This window comes from Lytechinus variegatus, chromosome 5 (genome assembly GCF_018143015.1).
Source record: "Lytechinus variegatus isolate NC3 chromosome 5, Lvar_3.0, whole genome shotgun sequence".
NCBI classification, from domain to species: domain Eukaryota; kingdom Metazoa; phylum Echinodermata; class Echinoidea; order Temnopleuroida; family Toxopneustidae; genus Lytechinus; species Lytechinus variegatus.
In genome coordinates, this window is record NC_054744.1 from 40,896,348 (window position 1) to 40,924,220 (window position 27,873).

Sequence of the window (27,873 nt, forward strand, 5' to 3'; positions counted from 1 at the left end):
ATTTTCATTTCATATCCTCCACATCATAACTGTTATAGGGCATATCCAGTCATATTAGCTAGCAATGAATTGGAATAGTGATAGGAGCATTTTGGTGGATTTACCAAAACTATACACAAGCTTTAAGAAGAAAATGAACATTTGATATTTTTTTTCAACATTGCTCTCTGAGACAAAACGTAGAAATACAATAAATGAATTTAATTTGCTGATGTTAGAAAACAAGTGTATGGTTTAAGTAAGATAGGACCATGGAGTTTTCCAATGAGATGAATAAATAAATAGGCTTGCTGATTTATTTCCCTGATGAAAATAAATAAGTTACAATGACCAGGTACAAGCAAAAGACTCCATAACCCCGATTACTAGTGGTCCTAGTGTATTTACATCTCTTCAAAGCCGACACGCATCCATGTGATATGAAATGTGGTGGGGTTTTTTTACGTTTAAGCAACTGCTCATGGAGTTTGTTTCCAATACTCTCTTAAAATGTTGAGTAACATACTGTCCACACAACAAGTGGTTAAAAAAAATATCCAATTCTGGTTAGTTTTCAACCAATACAGTGTAGTTTCACCCAAAGCACACATTATCGGTAAAAAAACTACCAAAGAATTGATAAAGTTTTAACCAAGTATATTGCCTAACAATTTTAAGAGTAAACAGTTTCGATACAATATTCTTTTCATGTGCGACTTGATCAGGGGCCGCGGAAAGGCGGGTGGGGGGCCTCAGCCCCCACTTGTTTTTCCAAAAGCGTGTACACAAAAAAACGCAAATATTACCATATGATTGATTTTTGGCATGGTCAGCCCCCCCCCCTTGAAAATCGTATCGCTTCCCTGTTGATTATCTTTTAATACAGAAATGAATAGACACCGACAATGACCAATGTGACCATGATAATGGCTGCAAAGAACAGATGTGTAGGTAGCTTGTAGTGATCAGGGGGCGACGGGTGTGGAACACATACGGGACGATTGGGAGGCTGGGTATCTGTTCTAACTGGCTGCCTATCATGACTGGTGGGATCTCTAACCATACTTGTCGTAGGTGGTACCTGCCGCTGCCTTGGTCCTTTTGAATAGATAATTAAAACAATAGGCTAGCTATTAAACATTTGGAGTGTTAGCAGCAAAATTATCATCGTGATAGGTACATTTAGTATTAACATGCATGATTAAGCACTGATAACATTGGAAGTATACTAATACGTGTATATAGGCAAAAGTGCTATTTCAATATCTGTTTGTAAATCCTTGGCTTTCAATAAAAATGGAGCCGGAATGGGGCTGTGTGCAGAGAAAAACAAATGGAGAAAGAACGAAAGAATGAAAGAGAAAGCACAAAAAGAAAGGAAGCAAGAAGGATGGTAAGAAGAATAAAATAATGAAATGAAGAAAGAAAGAAGAAAAGAAAGAAAGAAGAACGAAAGAAAGAAAGAGAAAGAAAGAAAGAGAAAGAAAGAAAGGAAGGAATGAAAAGGAAGGAAGAAAGGAAGGAGGGAGGAAGGAAAGAAAGAAATAAAGAAAGGAAGAGAAAAAAATGAATATAGAAGGAAGAGACGAGGACAGAGAAGATTTTTTTTTTAATAGATGAAAATGGATAAGTGTCTACACAGGTAAAAAAAAAACACAATCTGTTGATTAATTTGTGTCTTACAGACCCCACCCACCCTCTTGCAAAAAAGGGAGGGGTCAAAATCAACCAAACAGTTTGTTAGAATTTTGTGTAATTTTATCCGGACACATATCCACCAGGAATTTGTTATTTTGACCAACCTTAATCATGTTAATAGTATATTTTACCTGAATTGCCTGGTAATTCTGAATGTGAGAGAGAATATAAATTTATAAATATTTACCTGGGATGTCACGTGGAGGGGTGGGAAGTGACACTGGTTGATCTACAGTCAGATCTTCATCTGAAGGAACTGGGATCCCAAACTTCTTTAACTCTGGAGATAAACCAAGACAAAATTATTAAAACAAATGAATTAACGATAAAAACTTTAAAAGAACGTATATATTACCCCCTCCCCCATAATACCTGTCCCACACATACATATTGGCCTGTAGAAGCAGACCCTCTGAGGGACTCCTAATGCACTTTTTCGGATGTCTCCGAGGAAGCGAAGTGATTGGCAACTTTGCCAAATAGTCAACAAAATGTTTCAAATAGTTGATTTGTAAAAGACATGTAGGCCTATATAACCTCTGCACAAGCAAACACATAACAAACAAACCATCACTACATAAACCACAACAAAACATAAAAAATAAAGAACAAAAGAATCATGTTCTGTATTGACCCTTCATGACTATTTCTGCTCGGTTTGCAGCTTTTCAATTCAGACCTCATCCAACACTTTTGAATCCTGCTCTTTTCGTGATGGCATGATCATAACAAGCATGGTATCATTTTAAAAAGAATTAAATGATCTTTAGAATGATATCAAATATGCATTGCGTAAAATTTGGAGTTGGGAGAAATTAATGGCCAAACTCAGATTTTCGAACTTTTTTTGCTCGTTTTTGCAGCTTTTCAATTCAGACTTTACACAACAACTGAACACTATTGAATTCTGCTCTTTTCGTGATGGTATGACCATTATAAGCATGGTATCATTTTAAAGAGAATTAAATGATCTTTTAAAAGATGTGAAATATACATTGAGTTAAATTGGGAGTAGGGAGAAATTAATGGCCAAACTCAGATTTCCAAACTTTTTCTTAGGGGTTTAGATCTTAATTATGATAATGGAAATTAGATTGAAAATATGATGTTGCCAAAGACGATATCATCACAATTTTTTGAAAACCATCGATAATTATAGGTGAATTCAGCAGGTTAAGAACTTTAGAATAATGTCAATTTTAACAAATATTAAAGAACTTTGTAATGTTTAGGCTGGATATACACTAGTGAACAAACTAAATTTTGAATCACCGTAAGCACGGTTAGAACATTGCTCGTCGATAAAAGCAAATGCCAAGATAAAAAGGATAAAATGCTAATCCATTTATATCTACATTTTCTAGGAGGAGTATGGCCGTACGCAGCGGGGGATGGGTGGCAGGGGGCAGTTGCCCTTCCCCAGAAATTTTAAAAACTTACATTATTTTACTCAAAATTTTTACAAAATTCACCAAAAGTATGCACAAAATACTTCAATTTCACTTAACAAAATGTAAAAGCGACAAAATGACAAACTCGGTCGCTTTGCTCACTCGCTTTCAAGTTTTTAAGTTTGTTGTTTAAGTTTTTTGTTTAAGTTTAAGTATCTTGCCCCTAGCAAAAAAAAACAGCTGTGTACGGCCATGACGAGGAGAGTTATAGCAAGCATTTTAAAACTACTAACTTTCTTTGACAAGATCAGCACAGTCCTTCATATCACTTTCTAGAAACATCTTGGTGAGTTTCAGGGCACTGTCTTCCTTGCGACCATGTTTCATTGTATACTTGGTGAAGATCTTGTGGTATGCATTTTCTTGATTTAAGGAGATGTTTCCCTCTATTGCTGCGCGTGAACCTTCAGCTCGAGAGAAACCTAAGTGGGTGCTCAAATTCTGTGGAGGCACATTCGAAGGATCGATTTTTTCCGCCAATTTCAATAAGAAGTTGTCACTCAAAATATCATCCATCGTAGCCTAAATTGCGATTCTGAATAATGATAACAAAGGTAATGAGATGTAATAAGAACTAGTTATTATTAACACATAAAGATTTTGGTTAAATATCGCCCACGCTAGATGAAACCGTGCTTGCCGCCCAGACAGTGACATTATGAACAATATATCTTATTCATTTTTTTCCTGAGAGCATCTAGCATGCACATACATATTTTATCATTATTATTATTTTTTTTTTTGGGGGGGGCCTTTGGTTATGATTAAAGAGACACAAACAGAGTCCACAGCGGTTGATTTTCCATGCACATTTTAGGAGAAAGTTGAAAGAAACTATGTGGATTAGAGAAAAAAAATCAATCCCTGGGATGTCACCTATTATTGGTGCAGTTATCGCAATGTCAGAAGCTCCAATCAGAAATATGATTCGGCATTGAGAAAGGTCACGGAAATAAACAACACCTTTTTAATCTAAAAACTTAAAAAATGACGAAAAAATGATTTCAGTTGAACCCTTAACATATTTTAAGAGTATACTTGGGTATATCGAATTTACATATGCCCCTTCAGTGGTGCCCAGAAAATTAACGATTTTATAAACACAGACATGATAGAGTGGAAGTTCTGCCATGTTTTGAGTGTTTATGAAGTTGGGTGAAAAAATGTTACATTCAGTAAAGTTTGTTTCTCTGGGCTCGCCAATCATCATTGTAGTGTTGTTGTTGTTGTTGTTGTCTACATTCAACACTGAGCCTTTCCAAGAATCATTACATTAATTAACATCGCAATACAGTAATTGCACTTATTAAACACACATTACACACTTAGGCCTACAATAAATACAATATTAGTTCGAGTGTTTTTTTTATATATATACACTGCTAAATACTTCTTCAAAAGATAACATATACGTACACCATATCGCTTTCGTGCCCTTAATGGGTCGTTAAAATGGGAAATCCAACCTAACGTGAATTCAATTGTAAATACAAGAAGACAAAGACATTGATGAAATTTTGGTGGCAATGCACTAAAAGTAACAACTAATACTTCAAAAACTCTCTCTCTCTCTCTCTCTCTCTCTGTTTTTTCTCTTTCTCTTCCATAAAGAAACTTTTTTGCAAGTACATGTATAACACAGATAATAGTAGCATATAATCATAACTTGAAACAACGGAAAGTAGTCCTAGACGCAATACTGTATTTTAACCCCAGGGGAGGGCACTCTACCAAAAAAGTGGTGGGGGTGTGCCGCGGGCCGCGCGGGCGAGACAAAAAACGGGGGCCTTGGAACGGGCTTATTGTAAAAGGAGGGTCCTCGGAACGGGCTTCGGAACTACACATTTTTGTGAAAACGGGGGTCTTTGGAACGGATCACCGGCGTGTGAGTGCGTAGGCATACCTATGGAGCGGGTATGCGTGTGTGATGCAGCTAGCACGGCGGCACGGCCGTTGGGTGCGCTCGCACAGAGGCGATGGTCGGACAGTTCTCTGCGGCCGCTTTTCACCAAAACTGCAGCTCATTGTAGCGGATCAATGCGACCGGAACGGCGTAAAGGCCTGGTCACACCGCCCGAGCGTTGTTGGAGCGGTCGTGGACCGGAGAGAAAAAAAATCATCACCGCTCGCTACTGTTCACCATTTTCGATTCCGATTGTTTTTTTGTTTTTTTTTTATTTTTCCCCAATTTTGTGAGGGAAATTCGACCCTCTCTCCCTACCGCTCCACGACTCTTCCAACAACGCTTGGGCGGTGTGGCCAGGCCTTTACGAACAATTTGCGAAGCTTTGGAGCGGATTTCTTTCTTCTTTTTTCTCGATAAGAAGAAAATTATATGCTTTGGAGCGGCTTTCTTTGTTCTTTTTCTCAATAAGACAAAAAAGGAACGGAAATTTGAGTGTAAAAATGGGGGTACCCTCCGCGGCACACACCCACTATGCATTATTGTCATATCCCCCCCCCCCGGGATTTTAACCGAATGTGGTAATGTGATATCAGCGTCGTTTGATCTTTGGATATTTGTATTAAATGCCTTTCTTTGGAAATTACAGGTATAGTTATTTACTTAGTTGTATCATAATGTACTTTGCTCAAGCAATTTTTATGATCTCCTGCATTCATACCTCACAAAGTCTGGTATTAAACCGCAAATCTATCCATCGCTTGACTCTGGAACAAGTGAGGGGCAAAGTTTATACATGTCTGCTATCTTTTGAGGAAACTCAATGGCCTGTATGATGAAGTAAGGTTTAACCATGGCCTAACTTTCTGCTAAAATTGTGGGCAACCAAAAATGTAAAAATTTTCCTTACTTTGTATGTTTCTTATATTTACTGTGCCCTTTCCTAAATCGTGAATGGTGAAGAAAGCTAACTTCTTATCCTTCGAAACAGTTAAGAATTATTTGAGACAAAAATGAGCTGACATTGAAATCAAACTGTTAGAGATTTATGCCACTATTGGTTATACACAGGCGCGGATCCAGGATTTCGTACGGAGGGGGCCCAAAGTCGACCTGATTTTGGCACCCCTGTGTATACTTTTCGGACAAATGGCGGCCCCTCCCTCCCCCCCCCCCGGCAATCATAGGTGCCTTAAGCATGTTAAATTATCTTATTTCATAGGCACATGAATCAGGGGCGGATCAGTGGAGCCCGGATTTTTGTTCAGCCATATTTTTCCCGATCGGCCGCTCGAAGATTTTTTTTCGTTTGTTTCTTTGAAGGGGGTAGTCCTATAAGTCACTTCTTGGCTTTATTCTTTAAATCAACATAAATATATAATATTATAATCCTTATTTCATATTTTTTTTAAATTGTATGTATTTTTTCCTAAAATTTGAACATTCTGTAAAAAAAGATTTGCCTGCAATAATTACTGCGAATGTGAAGCGCGAGTAGAAATTTTTGATAAACGTTTTTAACTGATCGGAAAGGTAGGCCTACCAGTCATGTTAAAGACTGATTGCAGTTAGCCATGAAGACGTACTATATTTCAACAATCAAATAATGCGAGCGCGAAGCGCGAGCTGAAAAAAATTGACATTTCTACATAAAGAAAGGAAAATTTGTAATCATTTTTTGTAATCATGAACAGGATAGCTATACAGTATAACTAAACAATGGATGCGAGCTTGAAGTGCGAGCGGAAAAATTCTAGTTTTAGACCTAGAACTGGACTCTTTATTCATGTTTCCTAAATCATGAAAAAGATGAGTAAGAGGGGATCTTTCTACCTTAATAATGCGAGTGCAAAGCGCGAGCAGAAAATATATGTATACGTTTTGAACTGATCGAAAAGTGCCTTTTGAGGACTAATTGCATTTAGCCATGAAGACATTACATATTTCATCAATCAAATAATGCGAGCGCGAAGCGCGAGCTGAAAATTCGAGATTTAGACCTTGAACGGGACACTCTATTCATGTTTTGTAAATCATGAAAGGGATGAGAAAGGGGGATCTTCCTACATTGATAATTCGAGCACAAAGGGCGAGCAAAAAATGTTTGATATTGTGATCTGAAACTGCATAACTGAATGAACATGCGCGCGCGTGTTTCAGATTTAGACCTAGAATCTAGGCATTCTAAATAATTTTTTATCATGAAAATAAAAGCGAGCGCGAAGCGCGAGCTTAAAATATTTGATATTCCGATCTGAAAAAGGTGGTCAATTTCAGCTTTATATTTCGAATATTATTTGTAGGAAAATTGTAAGGTGGATATAAATCACACTTGATAGAGAGCTGATATGTTTCCTTATTACTTTAAAGGCTCAAGCCTCCAAGGCCAAGGCTTTAATACCCAAGGCCAAGGCTTCAATCCCAAAGGCCAAGGCCAAGGCCAAGGCCAAGGCATGGAAACCCAAGGCCTGAAAACCTCAAGGCCAAGGCATTTCAAACTTTATGGAACAATGAGCCAACAACAAGGCGACAGACATGGTGGGAGCGAGCGAGCACAAATTTTGACCCTTGTACATGTAAAACAAAAATAATTTCCTGATAGATTTAGACATAATATTAAAGTAATAATACTTTTTTTATTTTTCTAGGCGATATACATTGCAATATTTATTATTATTACTACGGTCATCTGATCCTGGCATGCCCATTCTCAACGTATGTCTTTCTCCACTCCCTGGGACAGGCGGCAGAACATATTTTTGTTTCAGGGGGGTCAAAGCCAAAAAGGTCAGTTATATGTCAAAATGGGCTTTTTGGTGCAAAACAGATATTTTCAAAATGAGATTATAATCTGCGTGAAGTATAGTGTGTGTTTTATAGATATTTAGTTGAACAACGCCTTTTCAAAGTGATTTCTAACTGATACGATAGATATTTTGATTTAGGCATTACTTTTCCGCGAGAAACGGAGCGAAAAAAAAAGAATTGTAAAAAATAAATTGTAAAACTAGATAATTGGTCAATGGCGCTAATCACTGTTAAAAGGGCATCCTTGCAAGCTGTTGCCAGCGCGAATCACGAGCTCAAACTTCTGGACATTTCGAGTTAAATAAAAATTAAATATTCTGAGTGTTTTTGTAATCGTGAAAAAGATGTGTATCTCATTACAGAATTAACGCGCGCGCTGAAAATGTATAATATACTGACCAGAAAATGAAGCTGTTAAAGGTGCTGTCACCCCTTGGCGTTTTAGACAGCGTATGCCCCACGTATCAAAATTTCTCTAAAACGTCGGCATACGCTGAACTTTGATTTTTTTATCAACTCTGGGCGTATACTTAGCGTATTCATAACGAGTTGGACGTATACATAACGTATTAGTAACTTATATCGAACGCTTCGTTAACTTATAAGTAACGTATTCCAACGAATGCTTAGCGTATTGCTGGCGTACACAACTTATGCCCTACGATAGCCTAACTTACGCATAACGCGCGGCAGCGTATTGCTGACGAACACGTGTCGTAGCCTATAAAAAGGTTAATAAAAGGTTAATAAAACTCCTGTGAACCCCACCTTGAGATCCGAGTGAGATCCAAATTTGGTGATTTTTTTTTAACCTAAATGTATTATGTTTTACTACTATAAAAAGGTATTTCTTTTTGAAAAAGGGCATATTTCATTTGGAAAAAAAGGGCATTATCTATTTTTGAAAAGCTGTATTTTTCCAACAGGGATTTTTTTTTTTTTGGGGGGGGGGGGTAAGAGAGCATAAAGAGCAACTTGAAATTTTGAAGTGCTGACCTGCAAATGAGTCATTTTTAGGACTCGTGTCAGTTTTCACGTGTTTTTTTTTTTGCTTACAACCAATCTAAAATTTCAATTTTGATTTTTTTTTGTATCTTCTACACGTAAAATACCTCAGGCTCAAAAACTGGATTAAAGAATACTAAAAAATGAATTTATATTCAAAAGGATATAAAATAAACGGGTTTGCACCCAATACCAATAGTTGGGGGAGGGAAAATCTTAACTATTTCTTGAAATGTTCAGTAATATAGTTCTCTATTAAACCATATTGACACAAAAAAAATACGTTGTTTATTTCCTTGAAACTGTAGTGAAATGAAATTCACGTCGAACCATATGATTAAAAAGAAGTAAACATTTTTTTTACACTCTGCACACTAGACCCAACGTATTCCAACGATTGCTTAGCGTATTGCTGGCGTACACAACTTATGCCCTACGATAGCCTAACTTACGCATAACGCGCGGCAGCGTATTGCTGACGAACACGTGTCGTAGCCTATAAAAAGGTTGTCGCTCGACTATTCAAATCATAACCGCACGATACATCACCTATCAACACCACCGCCATGCCGAAGAAAACTCCTGTGAACCCCACCTTTATATACCAATTCCTATAAACATGATAAACGTTGTCTATACGCCATTATACGGTAGCTGTAAGTTATAAACACGTTCAGTAAGTTTTGTGGTCGTCCGGAGCACGTCTTCATACGTCAATATACGTTGGAGTTAAGTTACACATACGTTCAAAGCACGTTACTCAAAGGTTAGAAGTAAGTTTTAGGGTACGCTGGACATTATCTCGACGTACATCGACTTATGAGTAACTTACGAGTAACGTGTGTCAACGTGTATCGCGTAACTTGCCTACAACTTATGGCCCGCGTATGCGGGACGTATGAGCCATACGCTGGCATACGTCGAAAAATTTTGTGCTTGCACAAAATTTTTTGACGACCTCGCCGTATGACGACGTATACCAGCGTGTTTTAGCGTACTCTTAACGTATGCAAAACTTATCCGTAACGTATTCGACGTACGCCAGCGTATTCGCCAAATTCCTCATATGTCGGGCATACGCTGTCTAAAACGCCAAGGTGTGACAGCGCCTTAAGGACTGGATTTAGTGACTCATAAATATGATATGCCTATATATAACTTACCAATCAAATAATGCGAGCGCAAAGTGCAAGCTCAAACGTTTGCGACATTCCAGCCTGGAAACGGACATTCTTAGCATTTTTTTTTGTAAACGGGAACAGAATGAGTACCTTACTTAACAATAATTGATGCGAGTGCAGAAAGCGTGCCAAAAATTTGTCACCTGAAAACTGGACATGCTAAACGTTTTTGTGTTAAACCATTAACATGATTAATACTGTACTTCACAATAATTGATGCGAGTGAGATCCAAATTTGGTGATTTTTTTTAACCTAAATGTATTATGTTTTACTACTATAAAAAGGTATTTCTTTTTGAAAAAGGGCATATTTCATTTGGAAAAAAAGGGCATTATCTATTTTGGAAAAGCTGTATTTTTCCTACAGGGATTTTTTTTTTTGGGGGGGGGCAAGAGAGCATAAAGAGCAACTTGAAATTTTGAAGTGCTGACCTGCAAATGAGTCATTTTAAGGACTCGTGTCAGTTTTCACGTGTTTTTTTTTTTGCTTACAACCAATCTAAAATTTCAATTTTGATTTTTTTTTTGTATCTTCTACACGTAAAATACCTCAGGCTCAAAAACTGGATTAAAGAATACTAAAAAATGAATTTATATTCAAAAGGATATAAAATAAACGGGTTTGCACCCAATACCAATAGTTGGGGGAGGGAAAATCTTAACTATTTCTTGAAATGTTCAGTAATATAGTTCTCTATTAAACCATATTGACACAAAAACAAATACGTTGTTTATTTCCTTGAAACTGTAGTGAAATGAAATTCACGTCGAACCATATGGTTAAAAAGAAGTAAACATTTTTTTTTACACTCTGCACACTAGACCCAAAATATAATACAATAGAAAATATGTACTGCCAATCAACATATTAACTGATTTTGCAGTATATTCTGCCTAACCAGCCAAATGTGTCGCCCCCATCTTTCTTACGCCCTCACATGTTTCTCTCCTCCTCCTCTCTCTCTCTCTTCCCATTCCTCTTTCTCGCCTGTTTTTAAAAATATCAGAAGTTTTCAGAACCCCCCCCCCCCAAAAAAAAAAAAAAGAGAGAGAGAGAAGAAGAAGTTCCACCACCAAAAATAAACTTTGAAAAGGAAAGGAAAAGCAGTAAATGTGGAATTATTTTCTAAACATCTTGTGACAATCTGTCACAAAATAACCTTTCTTATAGTAAGAGGGCAAAAATTTTTGCTCGCTCGCTTCAATTGCTTTCAACTTTTTTGCAAAAATTTTGCTCTACAGTGTATGAACTTTGATTTCCGAATAGATAGCAGCAAAAGCCAGAAAAATCGTAAAATTGCTCGTGCAAACGAAAATTTGGTAACACCATTTCCATTGTTCTTACTCAGTCATGCATGTTTTATGACCATTGATATGGTCTTTAAATGACAGAAAGAACTCATATATTTCGATTTATACATCACATGAAGAAAAATTATGATTATGATTTATGGCAATAAAGATTTTCATTGAATTGCGGTTTCGTTTATTCTGGGATTCACTATTCTAACTTCTCAATGAGACATGAAGATCAATCGTTGAATGTTCATTTTTCACTATGTGTTCCTACCTCTCAAATTTGGGCGGAGGTACTTGTCTAGGGAGCCAGCTTGCTTTAGCCTCTACGCTTGCCTTTTTTTTCGCAAGCTGAAGATATTTTGCTGGCCATGGTACTTGAGAACTTTGTAGTTGGGCGTGGTCACCATGAGTTGCAGACTGGCGAGTTTGAATTCGCGCCTTGCCCGCTTTCCAGACCATAAAGCGCATGCTCGTAACTTGTGATCGAGGCAGTCTGAATATACGGTTATTATCAATTTCCACTTTCTAAATAAGTATGTAACGTAAGTTATCCCGACCTACAACTAGCTACACGGCGGGTCATTGCTTGCTTGTTATTGGTTTTGAACGTGACGATATTAACCTGTGCTTTATAACCTATGCAATTTTAGGTATTATGGCTTGAAAAGAATGCAACTTGTATAACTTGCATTCTTTTTTAAGCCATACCAATACACAATTTCAGCGCCCCCTAGTTCTAACATCAATTTGGCGCCCCCCCCCCTCGTTCGAACATCAATTTGGCGCCCGAAGTTCGAATAGCAATCCGGCGCCCCCTAGTTCGATCATTCAATCGGCGCCCCCCGATGTCGAACATAAATTTTGCGTCCCTACGTCGAACATCGATTCGGCGCACCCCCCCCCCCGATATATAGGTCGAACATCAATTTGGCGCCCCCAGTTGGAACATCATTTTAACATCCCTTCGAACATCATTTCGGCGCCCTCCTAGTTCGAATATCAATTTGGCACCCCTACATGTAGGTCCAGCATCAATTTGGCGCCCCTATTTCGAATATCAATTCGGCGCCCCTACATGTAGGTCGATCATCAATTCGCCCCACCCCCTAAATTTGCCTTCCCTAGTTCGAATATCATCTCGCCCTCCTAGTTCGAGTATCATTTTTGCGCCCCCCTAGTTTGAACATCAATTCGGCCCCCTGTTGCACCCACAAATGTAATAACGCCCACAAATGTAATAACACTTTACCCACAAATGTAATAACGCCCACAAATGTAATAACACTTTACCCACAAATGTAATAATTTCCCCCACAAATGTAATAATGAACTTTACCCACAAATGTAATAATAATAATAATAATAATAGCCAATTTTTATAAAGCGCTTTTCCCAGAATGGCCCAAAGAGCGTTACAGCATATTATTACCCCGGTCATTGGATTCATTTCAATCCCGCACGAAAAGTGCGGGATAATAATGTTTGATCGCCCACAAATGTAATAATGACTTTACCCACAAATGAAATAAATTTGAAGGGATTTTTGGCGAATCCGTTCTTAACTAAAATGCTATAGTAATGCGTTCATATAGCACAAAGTGCAAAGTCTTTGTTGGAGATAAGTCCAAAGTCTTTTTCCAGACCAGGTTGTTTCAAAAACTATTATATAAGTCCAAAGTCTTTTTTCCAGACCCGGTTGTTTCAAAAATTATTATATAAGTCCAAAGTCTTTTTTCCAGACCCGGTTGTTTAAAAAATTATGATATAAGTCCAAAGTCTTTTTCCAAACCCGGTTATTTCAAAAATTATAATATAAGTCCAAACTAAGATACTATAATAATATTCCAGTGGAATAAAAATGAGAATCGAGCGTAGTCTTTTCTCCAGACCCAGTTAATTAAGACTTGTGGAATTACTGTCTTTGTTGTTGTTTCAACTTACACGGCTTATATTGTGGATATATGCGCTAAGAGTAAATTGAGAATCAAGCGTAGTCTTTTCTCCAGACCCGATTACTTAAAGCTAAAAACTAAACCCTATAGTAATGCATTCATATAGCACAAAAGTGCAAAGTCTTTTTTCCAGACCCGGTTAATTCAAAAATTGAAATATAAGTCCAAAGTCTTTTTTCCAGACCCAGTTGTTAAACAAATTATACGATATGGCCAAAGTCTTTTTTCAGACCCAGTTATTTCAAAAATTATAATATAAGTCCAAACTAAGATACGATAATGATATTCCAGTGGAATAAAAATGAGAATCGAGCGTAGTCTTTTCTCCAGACCCAGTTAATTAAGACTTGTGGAATTACTGTCTTTGTTGTTGTTTCAACTTACACGGCTTATATTGTGGATATATGCGCTAAGAGTAAATTGAGAATCAAGCGTAGTCTTTTCTCCAGACCCGATTACTTAAAGCTAAAAACTAAACCCTATAGTAATGCATTCATATAGCACAAAAGTGCAAAGTCTTTTTTCCAGACCCGGTTAATTCAAAAATTGAAATATAAGTCCAAAGTCTTTTTTCCAGACCCAGTTGTTAAACAAATTATACGATATGGCCAAAGTCTTTTTTCAGACCCAGTTATTTCAAAAATTATAATATAAGTCCAAACTAAGATACTATAATGATATTTCAGTGGAACAAAAATGAGAATCGAGCTTAGTCTTTTCTCCAGACCCAGTTAATGAAGACTGGTGGAATTAATGTCTGTAGTTGTTTCAACTTATTTGGTGTATTATTGTGAGTACATGCGCTAAGAGTAAATTGAGAATCAAGCGTAGTCTTTTTTCCAGACCCGAATAATTCAAAAATTGAAATGTAAGTCCAAAGTCTTTTTTCCAGACCCATTTGTTTAACAAATTATACGATATGTCCAAAGTCTTTTTTCAGACCCGGGTATTTCAAAAATTATAATGTAAGTCCAAACTAAGATACGATAATGATATTCCAGTGGAATAAAAATGAGAATCGAGCTTAGTCTTTTTTCCAGACCCAGTTAATGAAGACTGGTGGATTAATGTCTGTAGTTGTTTCAACTTATTTGGTGTATTATTGTGAATATATGCACTAAGAGGAAATTGAGAATCAAGCGTAATCTTGACCGGGTTACTTAAAACTAAAAACTAAACCGTATAGTAAGCGTTCATGTAGCACAAAAATGCAAAGTCTTTTCTCTCGACCCGGTTACTTAAAACTAAATACTAAACCCTATATTAATGCATTCATATAGCGCAAAGACATTTCTCCGGGTCATTTAAAACATTCATCAAATATTTTAAAAAAGACCACACAATCTATTGATGTTGAATAACATGAAAATAAAGTGTAGACATTAATCCAGACCAGATTATTTCAAAATAAGAAATGATTGAAAAAAAAGATCCTCCACTCTTGGTAATGTTGAATTCCATGAAAATATAGCATAGTCTTTCCTCCAAACCCAGTTATTCAAAATTATGAATTACATGTACATTTTCGAAACAGTATAAGACCCCATAATCTTATTAATGCTGGATAATATGGACATATACATGTAGCGTAGTCTTTCAGCCCGACCCAGTTTTATTTTTCAAAATTACGCTAATAGTAATAATAAAGAAATCAAAATCTAAGACCAAACAATCCTTCAACCTAAGAAATGTTTTAAAAAAAAGTTTAGAGCGTTGTCTTTAGTCCAGACCTAATCATTAAAACAAATACGCAAAAAAATCTTCTAACATAAGACCCTATCATATTCTTATTCTTGTGGAATAACGCGAGTTTTAAAACGTACTCTTTTCTCCATACTAGGCTAGTTAAAAAATGAATTTTCAAAACTTCAAATCTAAGACCAATCTTCCAAAGTTACACCCAGTAAAGAAATATGTTTTTACCCCACACCCAGTTTTTTTTAATAATACTAAGACCCCAACAACACATTGCAATAATGCATTAGTCCAGGATAGGCTCCATAGAAAGTTGACCAAACCTTTTTTTATATATACAATATTTTTTATGGTTTCTTGTCAATTCGAGGGTGCTGATTACGAATATGGATGATGCCACTCGTGTAACCTTGAGCATTTTCCGCAAATTGGCAAAATCCAATATGGCCGCCAAAATATGCAAGTTACCCATGAAAATCATAAAATTGTCCGCACATTGGCTGTGAAATGCATGATATTGTGTGGCAGGAGTGCAATACAATCTTAAAAAATAATTTTTGACAAAATATTTATTTTCCTGATATTCAAAATGGCCGCCATAGGCCAATGTATACACTATCATGTACGATATGAATAGAGAAAACTAATTTTCACAAAAATGAGCATAAAACTGCAAAAATCGCGATGTATGAATGAAGTTATATATGCAAATCATCATTACTAATGAGATATATTATTTATTATGTCAAATATGGGAGCATTGCTGTATTTCGATATCTAAAATCGCCGCCACTGGCCCAAAGAGTATTATGTACAATGGCAATGGCCGGGGCAAAATAATGACAAGATTAAGCATTAAAATGCATACTGTTGAGATATACGAGTGGAATACTGACTAAAAATATAATTGTAAATATGCCATTTATGTGATAAATGCTGTATTTTGAAATTCAAAATGGCCGTCATAGCCCCGATATTCATCATGTAGAATGCGAATGGAGAAACTAATTTTCACACGAGTAAGAAACATAAAATGCATGTAATTGGGATCTATGAGTAAAATATTGTCTGACAACATGTTTCACATCAAGACATATCACTTCTTTTGTCATTCATGAGATAAATACTGTATTATGAAATTCAAAATGGCCCCTATAGGCCATAACAGTATTATCTACGATGTGAATTGGGACATATAATTTTGTAAGAATTTGGATTTGCTTGACTATGACATCCATATAATCCTATAGTATGAGTAAAACGTAATTTGAAAACATTTTTTTTATCATCGCATTTATTCTTCCATATAGGTGATAAGTCCTGTATTTTGACATTCAAAATAACCTGTACAAGCCCTAACTAAATTATGTAACATGCGAACAGGGAAGCTAATTTTCACAAGAGTGAGAATCATAAAATGCATATAACTGTGATGTACGAGTAAAGATATTGTCTTAAACATTATTTCTAACTAAATACATCACATATGGGTCGTGGACATGGTGGAGGTAATAAACCCTGTACTTTGAAATCCAAAATGGCTGTCATTGGTCCTAAAAGTTCTGTGTACATTGAAACATGGGACATATATATAATTTTGACAAAATTTGGCTTTGCTTGACTCTAAATATTGCGTATAATTGTGAATTGTGATGAAAAGGTGAATTATTGTCTAAAACCATGGTTTCTAACGAGATGTATCATAATGTTGTGTAATTAAGGTGATAAATGCTGCATTTTTAAATTGAAAATGGCCACCATAGGCACTTATCGTATAATATACAATTTGGGTTGAGACAAATAATGTTCACAAAAAGGGCTATGACAGCCATTTTGAATGTTGAAAAACAGTATTTATCACCTAAATTACATAAGATATGATATATTTTGTTATAAATCATGTTTTCAGACATCATTCCACTCATACATCACCCTTTGACCAAGCAAAGCCAAATTCTGTTCAAATGATTTGTTCCCATTCATATTGTGTATAATACCGTTAGGGACTGTAGCGGCCATTTTGACTTTAAAATAACCGTATTTATCACCTAACTGGCAGAATAAATGATATATCTTAATAGAAATTATGCTTTCAGACAATATTTTACTCATAGATCACTATTACATGCATCAGTGGTGCTCACTGTGAATATTGGTTTCCCACTTTGCATTGTACATGATACGGTTAATGTCGATGGCGGCCATTTTGAAAATCGAAATACAGTATTTAAAGGAGAATGAAACCATTGGAACAAGATAGCTTGTGTGAAAACAGAAAAATCAAAGTAACAAATCAACAAAAGTTAGAGAAAAATCGGACAAATAATGAGAAAGTTATGAGCATTTGAATATTGCGATCACTAATGCTATGGAGATAGCACATTGGCAATGCGACAAAGATGTGTGATGTCACTTGTGAACAACTCTCCCCATTACTTTAGTATATATTTCACTTGAATTGCCTCTGTTATCACATCTATCCATAGATCATGTGTTCTTTCTACATGAGGGCATGTATTACATATTTTTTTAAGAATACATCATGGATAAAGAGTTTGTATCATCATTAGAAAAAGCAAAAAGAGACATTTTGAGGGTATTTTATAGTCCACCAAAGGGAAAGTTGTTCCTCAGTGACATCACACATCCTTGTCGCATTGCCAATAGGAGGATCTCCATAGCATTAGTGATTGCAATATTCAAATGCTCATAACTTTCTAATTATTTGTCCGATTTTTCTCAAACTTTCTTTATTTTTATTCTTTGATTTTTCTGTTTCTACACAAGTCTATTTTTTCCAAAGGTTTCACAAACTTGAAACCTGAATGATACATTTCGTTAGAAAATACGTTTTTAGACAGTGTCCAATTAATTTATTACATATAGCATGTTAGCGCTCACTCTTGTGATTTCTTTTCTCCCATTTCTCATTGTGCATGATACTTTTAGGGCCTTTGGCAGCCATTTTCTATCGTTCACAATTATGTTTATAGTCAGTATTCCACCTGTTTAATCTTCAAAATAAACATTTTAGTGGTCACTCTTGTGAATTTTTTTGGCCTTCATTGCCATTGTACGCAGTACTGTTTGGGCCAGTGGCGGCTATTTTAGATATCAAAATACAGCAATTTTCCCATATATGACATTAAATTGATATATCTCGTTAGTAATAATGATTTGCATATATTACTTCGTTCATACATCGCGATTTTTTGCAGTTTAGTGCTCATTTTTGTGAAAATTAGTTTTCCTTATTCATATTGTACATAATAAGGTATAAAATGACCTATGGCGGCCATTTTGAATATCAGGAAAATAAATATTTTGTTAAAAATTGTTTTTTAAGATTGTATTTCACTCCTGCCACACAATTTCATGCATTTCACAGCCAATGTGCGGACAATTTATGATTTTCATGGGTAATTTGCATATTTTGGCGGCCATATTGGATTTTGCCAATTTACGGAAAATGCTCACGGATACACGAGTGGCACCAGGCCCCCGAAGCTACCGCCATTTTGTTTAATCCATTAGAAGCTAAAATAAGCCCCCATTAATATTAATTTCGTACGATGCTCCCTCGTCAACTGTGGTTTTGTACGTGTATTAGACAATACGCACACCAGCGCAATGACAAAGGTCAACTTGGCAAATTTATTAATGTATTCATTTTGTTACGCGCTCGTGACGCGAAGGATTCAGCGAATCAAGCAAGCGCAAATCTGAGACGATACGTTGCGCTTTATAAAGTATCGATATCACAAGCGATATCACTTAAAAACAAAACAATGTATTATTGCGTCTTATAGGCCTATGCTAATTCTAAAAGGGAAGATGAAAAGAGTAGATCAAGTCGCGATTAGGTAAAAAGGTGGAGGTGGGGTGGGGGCAAATCATGGTTATTACAATGATGGTATTCATTTTCACTGGTTGAGTATGAATACTGAAAAAAATAACTTTCACCACTAAAAGAGTCATTTCTTGTTAAAAATTTAATTTGGAGAAGTAAAAAAAAAAAAAATTACACTGAGCTATTTAAACATCGCTATTATTGTGATAACCGTGGGAACCTTGATTATGATTGGTATTCGTAGTTACCATACTTGTAACTCATGATGAAACGGGCCCCAGTTTATCATGCTCAATATGTTTCCTGTCCCCTTTATTCTCCAGCATTTCTTACTCTGTTTTTTTTCCATTTATTTTCCCACTCATGTTCTTTTGTGACGCCTTTCTCCTACATATGAAGAGCTCACTTTTAAAAGGGGTTAGGTCCATTTTTAATCAAATTTGATTTTTATGTCTTAATTGATTTTTAGTAGCTCTATAAGATGATACCATACAAAAGTTGAAATTCCCATAAAAAGGTGAACTAAAAAAAGAAAATTCACTTTTTTCAAAAGGGGTTAGGTCCATTCATAATTTTTCTGGAAAATAATATCTTAAAAAAATATGAAGATAAGTAGATTTCTTTTATACCCAATTTTGAATTTCTAATGGTAGGGTTTCATGAAAATTCATTTTCGCATAAGAATATTGCAATATGGGAGAATAAAAAAAAATATTTTCTTGGAGTGGCCCTAGCCCCTTTTGCAACTTAACTTTTCATATATTTCCTTATTTTCCCACTTGTTATCTGTCTCCTGGTTTCCAAAAATCTCGTCTTATTTCTCTTCCACCCCTTTTGTTCCTACTTCCAACACTAGCTCTCTCATCACCCCCTCTAAATTATCTCTTCATAATTATGTGCCCCTCCATTTCTTTCTCATCTCTTTTCAACCCACTTCTCATCACTCTTTCCCTCTCTCGATCTCCGTCTCACTTTGAATTTTGCCAATTCCAAATCCCTTTCATTTTAGCTCGGTACAAATACTATATGAACACAAATGAAAGACATGAAGGAATTTTCTGGTTAGTGGTGAATTTTATTAATTATCCAGAAAAAAATCACATTATCAGAGGATTAAGCTTTACCTTTTTCTTAAGCGTATGTTAATAGTTTGAACCAAAATAAATATGTTTTTGTATGCTGGGGGGGGGCACAATTCCCCCTACTTTTTGAAGCACTGAAAAGTGCCTTTTTATGCAAGAAAATGCCCCCTCACGAACGTGTACTGTGTCCCTTTCACCTGATGAGAACCTGTTTTAGGTAATACCAATTAGTGCTCTTCCTTATATGCAATTTTTCACCCAAAAATGCCCCCCACGTATTCTGTGCCCTTCCATCTGAGAGCCCGTTTCATGTAATACAAAGTGCCCCCTCGCCTTCTTGAAAGTGCCCTTTCTTGAATCACTGCCCCCTTTTACCCAAGAAGAGCGCTTCTAAAGAATTTGTTCTGAGCCCCTTTCACTTGAGAAGGATCTGTTTTATGGTCACAATGACGAGTGCCCTTTGAAACAAGAAAACAATATTTTCATTTCTATAATATACTTCTGAAGGAAATCCTGTGTGCATTAAGTTTAATAATTCATGTGAGTGGGGTATATAAGCAGGTTCGTACAGATGGGGGGGGGGGGCCTTGAAGGACTCTTGCCCATAGGCGGTGGAAGCGGTGGGATAGGGGGACCTGTCCCCCCTAAATTTGAGGTGGGGGACAGTCCCCCCTCCTAAATTTTTTGTTGAGAATCTTTTTTTTTTGCTCGTCAATTTTTTTTCCTGCGTCCCCCCTAAATTCAGGTAGACCCCCCCTTAAAATTGTTGTGCCCCCCCTAAAATTGTGGTTGACAACCTTTTTTTTGCTGGAAATTTTTGTCGTCCCTTCTAAGATTTAGGTGGATAAATTCAGGTGGACCCCCCTAAATTTTTTGCCTTCCGCAGCCAATGCTCTTGCCCCCCCCCAAAAAAAAAAAAAATCACGACCAAGGGGAAAAAAAGAAAAAGGAAAGCAAAGGGTGAAATATATCATTTTGAATATTTTGTCGAAATCTATCACAAAATTGGATATTTGTTTTTAAAATGTCAAAATTTGGCTTGCTCGCAACTTTTTAATAATTTCACATAAAACAGCATTTCCCTGTGCCCCCCCCCCCCCCCCCCCACTTTCAAGCAACTTCAATCCGCTGCTCCTATTTGTATGTTTATAGCTTCTCTTTTTGCAACCAATTTTAATGAAAATCAATAAGAAATTTCATACGTCATGAATTTGGGTTGTGATAATAATTTTTTTTTTTAATTGGACTTGGAAAAAAAACCTTTTCCATCTTCATCACGTGGTTCCTAAGTCTTCAATGTTGAATAGTTGGATTTCTTGAATGAAAACATCTGTTACACCAGTCCTGCAGATTGAAAAAAATAGAGAAAGAAAATCAATTAAATTGTCATGATTTATAAAACAAATGTTTTAAGAAAAGTGAGACTATGCATAGGTATATATGTTTCTTTAACACATACCATAGGAAATCTTACTTCTAATTATAAAGTTGTACTTCTATAAAGCATATCACTTAAACATGTTCTCTGCAGTTTACATACCACTCTCCATTCTAACTACAGGTACTCTTCGAAAAAAATGACAGAGATTTTTTGTAAATACGAATATATAAATTAACATATGTAAATTATATGAATAGTCAGAATTTGATGTTTTGTTGCACAGAATATTTTGATCTGTAATTAAAAACGACACTAACTATAATCTAGAAACAAAATTGAAATGGGTTTTCAAAGGCAGGTCTATTTGTTGCCAAAAATATGTGAACAACCTCCATTATCAAAAATAATCACTAACTCACTCACTCACTCATAACTGCTGTAGTTTGTATTTCTCTCTGTGGTCCAGGCACTGTTCTATTAGGCCTACTTCACCAATTATTTATCATCATCAATCACCTCCATGGAAATTGTCAAATTGCATCATCCTATTAGACAAAATGTAAAACCAAAAAATATCGTAAATCTACAAATATGAAATATGAATATCACACTAAAGAACGAATAAAATGAATTTTATAAAATATAACTCATGAAAAATAAATATTGCTTTGTTTATAAACAAATAGGAAATAAAAAGGCAATTTAATTACTAGTAGATCAAGGACATGTCCTAATTTTACATGTTTTATAAATTTGCCCAAAGTACATAACTTTTGACATTGGTTCTACTTTAGACTCGAGAGCCTGTATATTTAAGAAGTGTATGTTCCGTACAGATCCTACCTCTTTGTGGCTCAGGTTATTTTTATTTAATGTAAACATGGTTAACATTCAATGCATGTAATGTATCTGTAATTTTGAATGGGTTAGTTTAACTTTTATACCTGGATGAGAATCTGCAAAATGATGCATGCACTTATGATCATCATCTTGAACCATACAGGTAGACTTCTATACTGTTTTTCTTGTCCTCAAACTCAACCTGTTTGTGAAAGAAAAGAGAGTACAATAATAAGAAGTGATATTTTTCATGGCCGTATGTATAGGGGAGGGATTTGGGTAAGAGATGAAATGTGAAAACCTTCATCAAAAAAAGAATTGCATGACATCCTTCAATTTTATTTTAGAAAATGCACAAAACGGCCATAGGCCTAGGTAATATTGGTTACTTCTGGCCCTCGCTTTCTGAATTTTAGGTTTCTCTAAATTTTTTCAAATGTCTGCCCTCCCCCCCCCCCCAAAAAAAAAAAGAAACATCTGCATCTTTTTATTCCGAATCTTATTTCGTTTGACTTTAAGTAACATAATATCATCTCATGCACTAGGTCTAGATCTATTTGTAAGAAAGTATAGATCTAGTCCAAGACTCAGAGCTGTGCAACAGCATTCGCGTATCTAAATTACTCGTAGGTCTAGATCTAGATAGTAACGATGTCGATGGACTCTCGATCTATCTAGACCTAGAAAGTAAAGCTTTGGTTCTAAACTGAGATCTAGGCGTATATGGATTTGATGTCTTTTATTCTTGGCTAAAAGTTTAAACTTCATTGCCATTATTGACCAAGATTACATCTAGTCCTTGGTCCACTGACACTGACAGGCATAGGCCTACTCGTAGATGTAAATGGAGTCGTTTAGGCCCAGACCTAGATCTAGGCCTAAATTACAGACCTAGATCATAAGCCCTGGGCCTGGGGTAAGTGTCGCGGGTTGGGAAAGTATAATTTAGATGACTCGATTTGAATTAGGTTGGCCTAGAATTAGAAAGCATCGATGAATAAAAGTGAAGTAGGCTACTGTAGGCCTAGATCTAAGTCTAAAAATATATTAATAAGAAGCAACAGTATAGTCAGTAACACTAGGCCTAGATCCTCTGTTAACCAAGTTAGAAATAAGATCTAACGTTAGGCCTATCTAGATCTAGGTCCTAGATCTAGCCTATTGATAATAAGACAAACATGCAGAGCAGCATATTATTTCGTACAGGAATAACCGTCGTTTCTGGGGATTTATTCAACAATTTCTGACATTTTTTTTACTATTCGTGAGTGAGCCAACACAGTTCAGCGGAACAACCAAAATAGAGAGACTGAAGCTTTTGGTCTAGGAGTCTAACTATAGACCCTATCCGGGACCCTATTTATAAATAACAATAAGTTAAAATGGGTGGGGGCTAAATGAAGAAGCCTGAAGTTATGCAAAATAAATTTGATATCTGAAACTGAGGATTCACACAATGACAGGCATTATATCTTCATCCACACTCCACTTCACAGTTTATTCCTGACTGGGTTTCGATCTACTGAAGATAGATGCAGATCTCCCTCTAGATCTAACGTTACAGTGTACAAAAAGAAGCTTCATTCTTCTTGCTTTAATCAATCGTGGGTTGGTCCTTGTTAATTGGAGGTGAACCAAACCGGCCCGAAATTCTCTCGATGCCCAATCGGCTAGTAGCCCGTACAAAATACATGTGGTTAACACATCAGCATAACCGCAACACTGCAAGCAACATACAGGCTGCACTGGGCGACGATGACAATCTAACTTCAATTTCAAAGACCAAATTCTGCTTTCCTTTAACAGAAGAATGATAGTAAACTCTCTAATTTGGTAGAGAAATAACCTAAGATCACAAAATACAGTGTGAAATTTGTAAATAGTCCACTGAATTAATGTGGTTATATCAATTTATACGTACTCACCAGAGTGTTCGTAGGTCCATTTTTGTGTGGAAAGTAAAGTTTCAGAATGAATAAATTAGATGACGTAATGAGGTCAAATGAATAATTACTTCTGTAACACGATACCACTAGTATCGATGACAAAGAATCGGGGAAATCGCGTATTAATGACGCTCTTAGCCAATGACAAGGCCGGAATATGAATATATTTACGCTCATGAATGTCAATGGGGCTTAATTTTCTCTTCAAATGATCGCGGTAGGCGGAGTCTAATCACATTTCTTTTGTGCTGAACGCGCGCGCAGCTTTCGGTCTAGTAATATATTATGAGGTCTTTGAGTGGCACCATTCAGATTCGTAATCAGCACCCTCGAATTGACAAGAAACCATCAAAAAATATTGTATATCTATAAAAAAAACAAGGTTATGCCTCTTCTATCCTGGACTATAACGGGGAAATTACCACCGTTGGACGCACATTCTGAGAGACAAGATAGAGGAGTGTACGGTCATCTTTGGTGGATTCAGGATGGCTCTCCCGCCCATCGTTCCAACATTTAGATAGACTCAGAGAACTTTTTGACACTGAGTTGTTGCCCTCAACCATGATGTAGAATGGCCACCAAGATCGCCTTACCTCACGCACTGTGACTATTTCCATTGGGGACACTTACAAAACAAGGTGTTTGCAATAAGGAGAGGGGAACATGTTGAAGGTGTGGTTGGATAATACATTACCCTTTCAATCATCATTTCAGGGGAATGCATTCACTCTTCATTCCAAAACTTGCTTTGAAAAACATTTTATTCCATCAGAACACATTTTACCCAAAACTTTGGTCATGACTGTATGACACAAAATGGTCCACTCTTAAAAATATTGGGTAAAAATGCTCCATGATGGTAATTATGTATCCAACCAATAATGGGCATTTCTTTTGGGCATTATTATTTATCCAGTGTGATGAAAATTTTGCTCATTCTTAAGTAATTTCTGCTTATTTTTTAACCTTACTGGTCAATATGCTTCCCGCATTGGGTAAAATACTACCCGAAATTGGTTGGATACATAATTACCCTCGTGCTGGTTAAAATTGTGCCCAATATTTTTTACAGTGTCCAAATAGACAATCAATGGAAAGCTGATGAGTTTCTCACAAAATGAAATATAATCCGAATATCAGCCCTCTAGATTTGGATTACCTCTTTTCTGAAACGCACTGTACATATATCATGAAGAACGTACGTGGTTTCTATTGGTAGTAGTATAGGGGATATGGTAATTGAGGCCCCCAGTTAGTTTTTAGCTCGCTACTCAAGTTTACCAGTGTCAAAGAGATTGATGTTTGTGTGGTTTTTGAGACAGTTCTTAGCACATAACTTAAAGTCTCATAGCCACTAGCACATCATATATAGCCAGAATAAGCCTATATAGCAGCACGTCAAAATCAAAATTTTGGAAGTAGCGTCGCCACTTTATATTGTAGGTCTACTGCAGGCCTAGTATTACATATCTTGTCATGTTTCTATAAAAATATGTTTGGAACTATGAAAAGGGGACTTATTCACACCACTCTCCCCTATATTTTTATTGGTTGCATTATCATGATCGGGAAATTCTACACCCTAATTTCCTCCTCAACTCTTGAGAAGATAAACACAAAAAATCAATTGAGCAATATCAAAATGAAATTCAATCCCACTGTTGAGTGAATACTGAATACATTCGCTATGACAGTATCCGCATTATGAATTGACTTTACTCTCTCATTCTAGGGAGAATTGCAAAGTTTTAATCAGGGTTGGTACCAGAGGGGAGGGGGTAGTTATAAAACACAAAGAGAAAAAAAAGAAATCCAAACTAAATGTTTTAAATAACTTTAGCTTCGGTCAGGGAGAATATAGCTACCGGATCACTTTCTCACACCCCAAATAAATATATTATTAAATAATGACAAAATTTCAGATCCCGTTTGACAAAAAACATACAAATCAAGAGCAAAAACTTTAATTTTTACAGCATTCGAATTCGTGATTGATGAATTAGGGAGGTCAGTTAAAAGAAATGCTAATCATTCTATTGTATTGCAGGGGATCATGGACTTACTATACTCTCTAAGAGATCATTAATGCATTCTGTACTAAGATGTTGTTTTGCGAGGGAACGTGTAACGAAATTTTCTAATTTGTAAAGTAAAAGCTTTGATTTTAGAGCACTTGAAGACATACGTGCATGGAATACTGCATTATCCAATGCATATTATACGCATATATATATATATATATATATATATATATATATATATATATATATATATATATATATGTATATATATATATATTTGGGGGGCTGCAGTCCCCAAAGCTCCCCCTAGAGCCGCGCCTGCTTTCGCGTATGCAACAAAAGCCTATCAGAAATGCATCATCCGTTTTTTTCCAGTCACATGCAGGCCTATGGTTAACAAGATCGAAACAACTCAACATTTATGCTTAAAATTACTTGATAAAGTACAGGCTTATTTTAATAACTATATTAAACAGTTATGAGGAGAGCATATCATTAAAGTTAAAATTGTATATGATTAGAAGATATAAGGAAAAAAATATGTACTCACAAATTTAAGGTGAACTATTTGTCGATCAATTAGTGATGGGATCCGAGAGCTGGGAAGTGCAGAATGAAGAGTATTAATACATGCAATTTAATTGTACTCTTCAAGGTATTGAAGGTGTGTCATATTTATTGAAAGGTCAGCTTCTATATTTCGACACTGGGGGATTTTTATGAGTAATACTTTGGTATCAGCAGACCCAAATACAAATAGCAGAGAAGAATCTTTTCACTGATGAATAATACGTTTATCATAGCATGGTGTTTGTTCTTTCGAGTGTAACCCTTCGTTCGCCGACGGGTTGGTACAATAATCGAGCGTTGGGTGGTGGCGGGGAAATCCCACATCATGCCTAAAACCTTGTATCACAAAATAAAATGTAAAGAAATTGGGGCAGCCTAGAAAAAGCTGTATTGTATAAATATGCATGCAATTGTGACACCTTTCAAGAACTCTTTCTAAGCAAAAGAAGGCTGCTGTCCAAGTTATAGAATCAACCTTATTCTGAGCTGTCATGAAGCATTTCACTTTTGAGACATAAGGTGTTAACTCTTCATGCGTTACATTCGCATTATTGCACATCCGCAGGCGTGTTTCGTTCGCATTTTTGCACAACCACGCATTTCCCATAGACGTCCCCTGCCCCATTGTTTTTAACAATTGCATGCCCCAGAGCGTGCCTAGCTACAGTGTATAGCCTGGCGTTTGTGTATACCGTACCTGTGTACCGATCGATCGATCGCGAGTGCGACATTAGTTTAGCGTTCGACGGATTATCGCAGTTTAAAAATTACAGAATCATTGACTTTTTCCAAAAAATCAATACATCCTGATCACAGCCAGAAAGTTCATTGAAAAAAGGAGAGGAGAAAATCAATAAAACCCTCCTCACAAACAATACCATGGCCAGGCTTATTGTTAGGAGTCTGTGACTCGCCGAATGTGAATGAGACCCTTTCAATACCTTGACCAGGCAAAAATTTAGTCTTTTATTTTCCACTAGTTATTTTTATCGGATTATCATGAGTTTTGGTATCAATACAAAGCTTATGTAATGAACAGTCCAAGAGGATAAATATAAATCATGCCACTAACGCAAGAACCAAAGTAAAAGAGGGGGCTATATTTTGTTGGAAGTATTAGGAGAAAGCATTTAGAAAATGTAATTTACTATTCATTTTTCCATAATTTATCCGATAAATTTATATACGATAAGAAAGCCCAGGAAACAC

The 27,873-nt window shown here is 36.2% G+C and overlaps 1 protein-coding gene across 1 annotated transcript; it reads right to left on the reverse strand.

Moving 5' to 3' along the window:
* Positions 1–761: 761 nt before the first annotated feature.
* On the reverse strand, positions 762–27,464 carry LOC121416161. Its single transcript, XM_041609642.1, has 5 exons — positions 27,084–27,464; positions 26,645–26,693; positions 3,362–3,663; positions 1,865–1,957; positions 762–1,077 (listed from the first exon to the last, which is right to left on the reverse strand). The coding sequence occupies exons 3-5, from the start codon at positions 3,642–3,644 to the stop codon at positions 857–859; spliced, it is 597 nt and encodes a 198-aa protein (XP_041465576.1). The 5' UTR covers positions 3,645–3,663; positions 26,645–26,693; positions 27,084–27,464; the 3' UTR covers positions 762–856.
* Positions 27,465–27,873: the final 409 nt, after the last annotated feature.

Coding starts and splice junctions, on each gene's coding strand:
- LOC121416161 (XM_041609642.1), bottom strand. CDS start 3,644: ATGGATGATATTTTGAGTGACAACTTCTTATTGAAATTGGCGGAAAAA. Junction 1,958..3,361: donor TGCTGATCTTGTCAAAGAAA/GTTAGTAGTTTT, acceptor GTTTATCTCCAG/AGTTAAAGAAGTTTGGGATC. Junction 1,078..1,864: donor CCCTCCACGTGACATCCCAG/GTAAATATTTAT, acceptor TCTATTCAAAAG/GACCAAGGCAGCGGCAGGTA.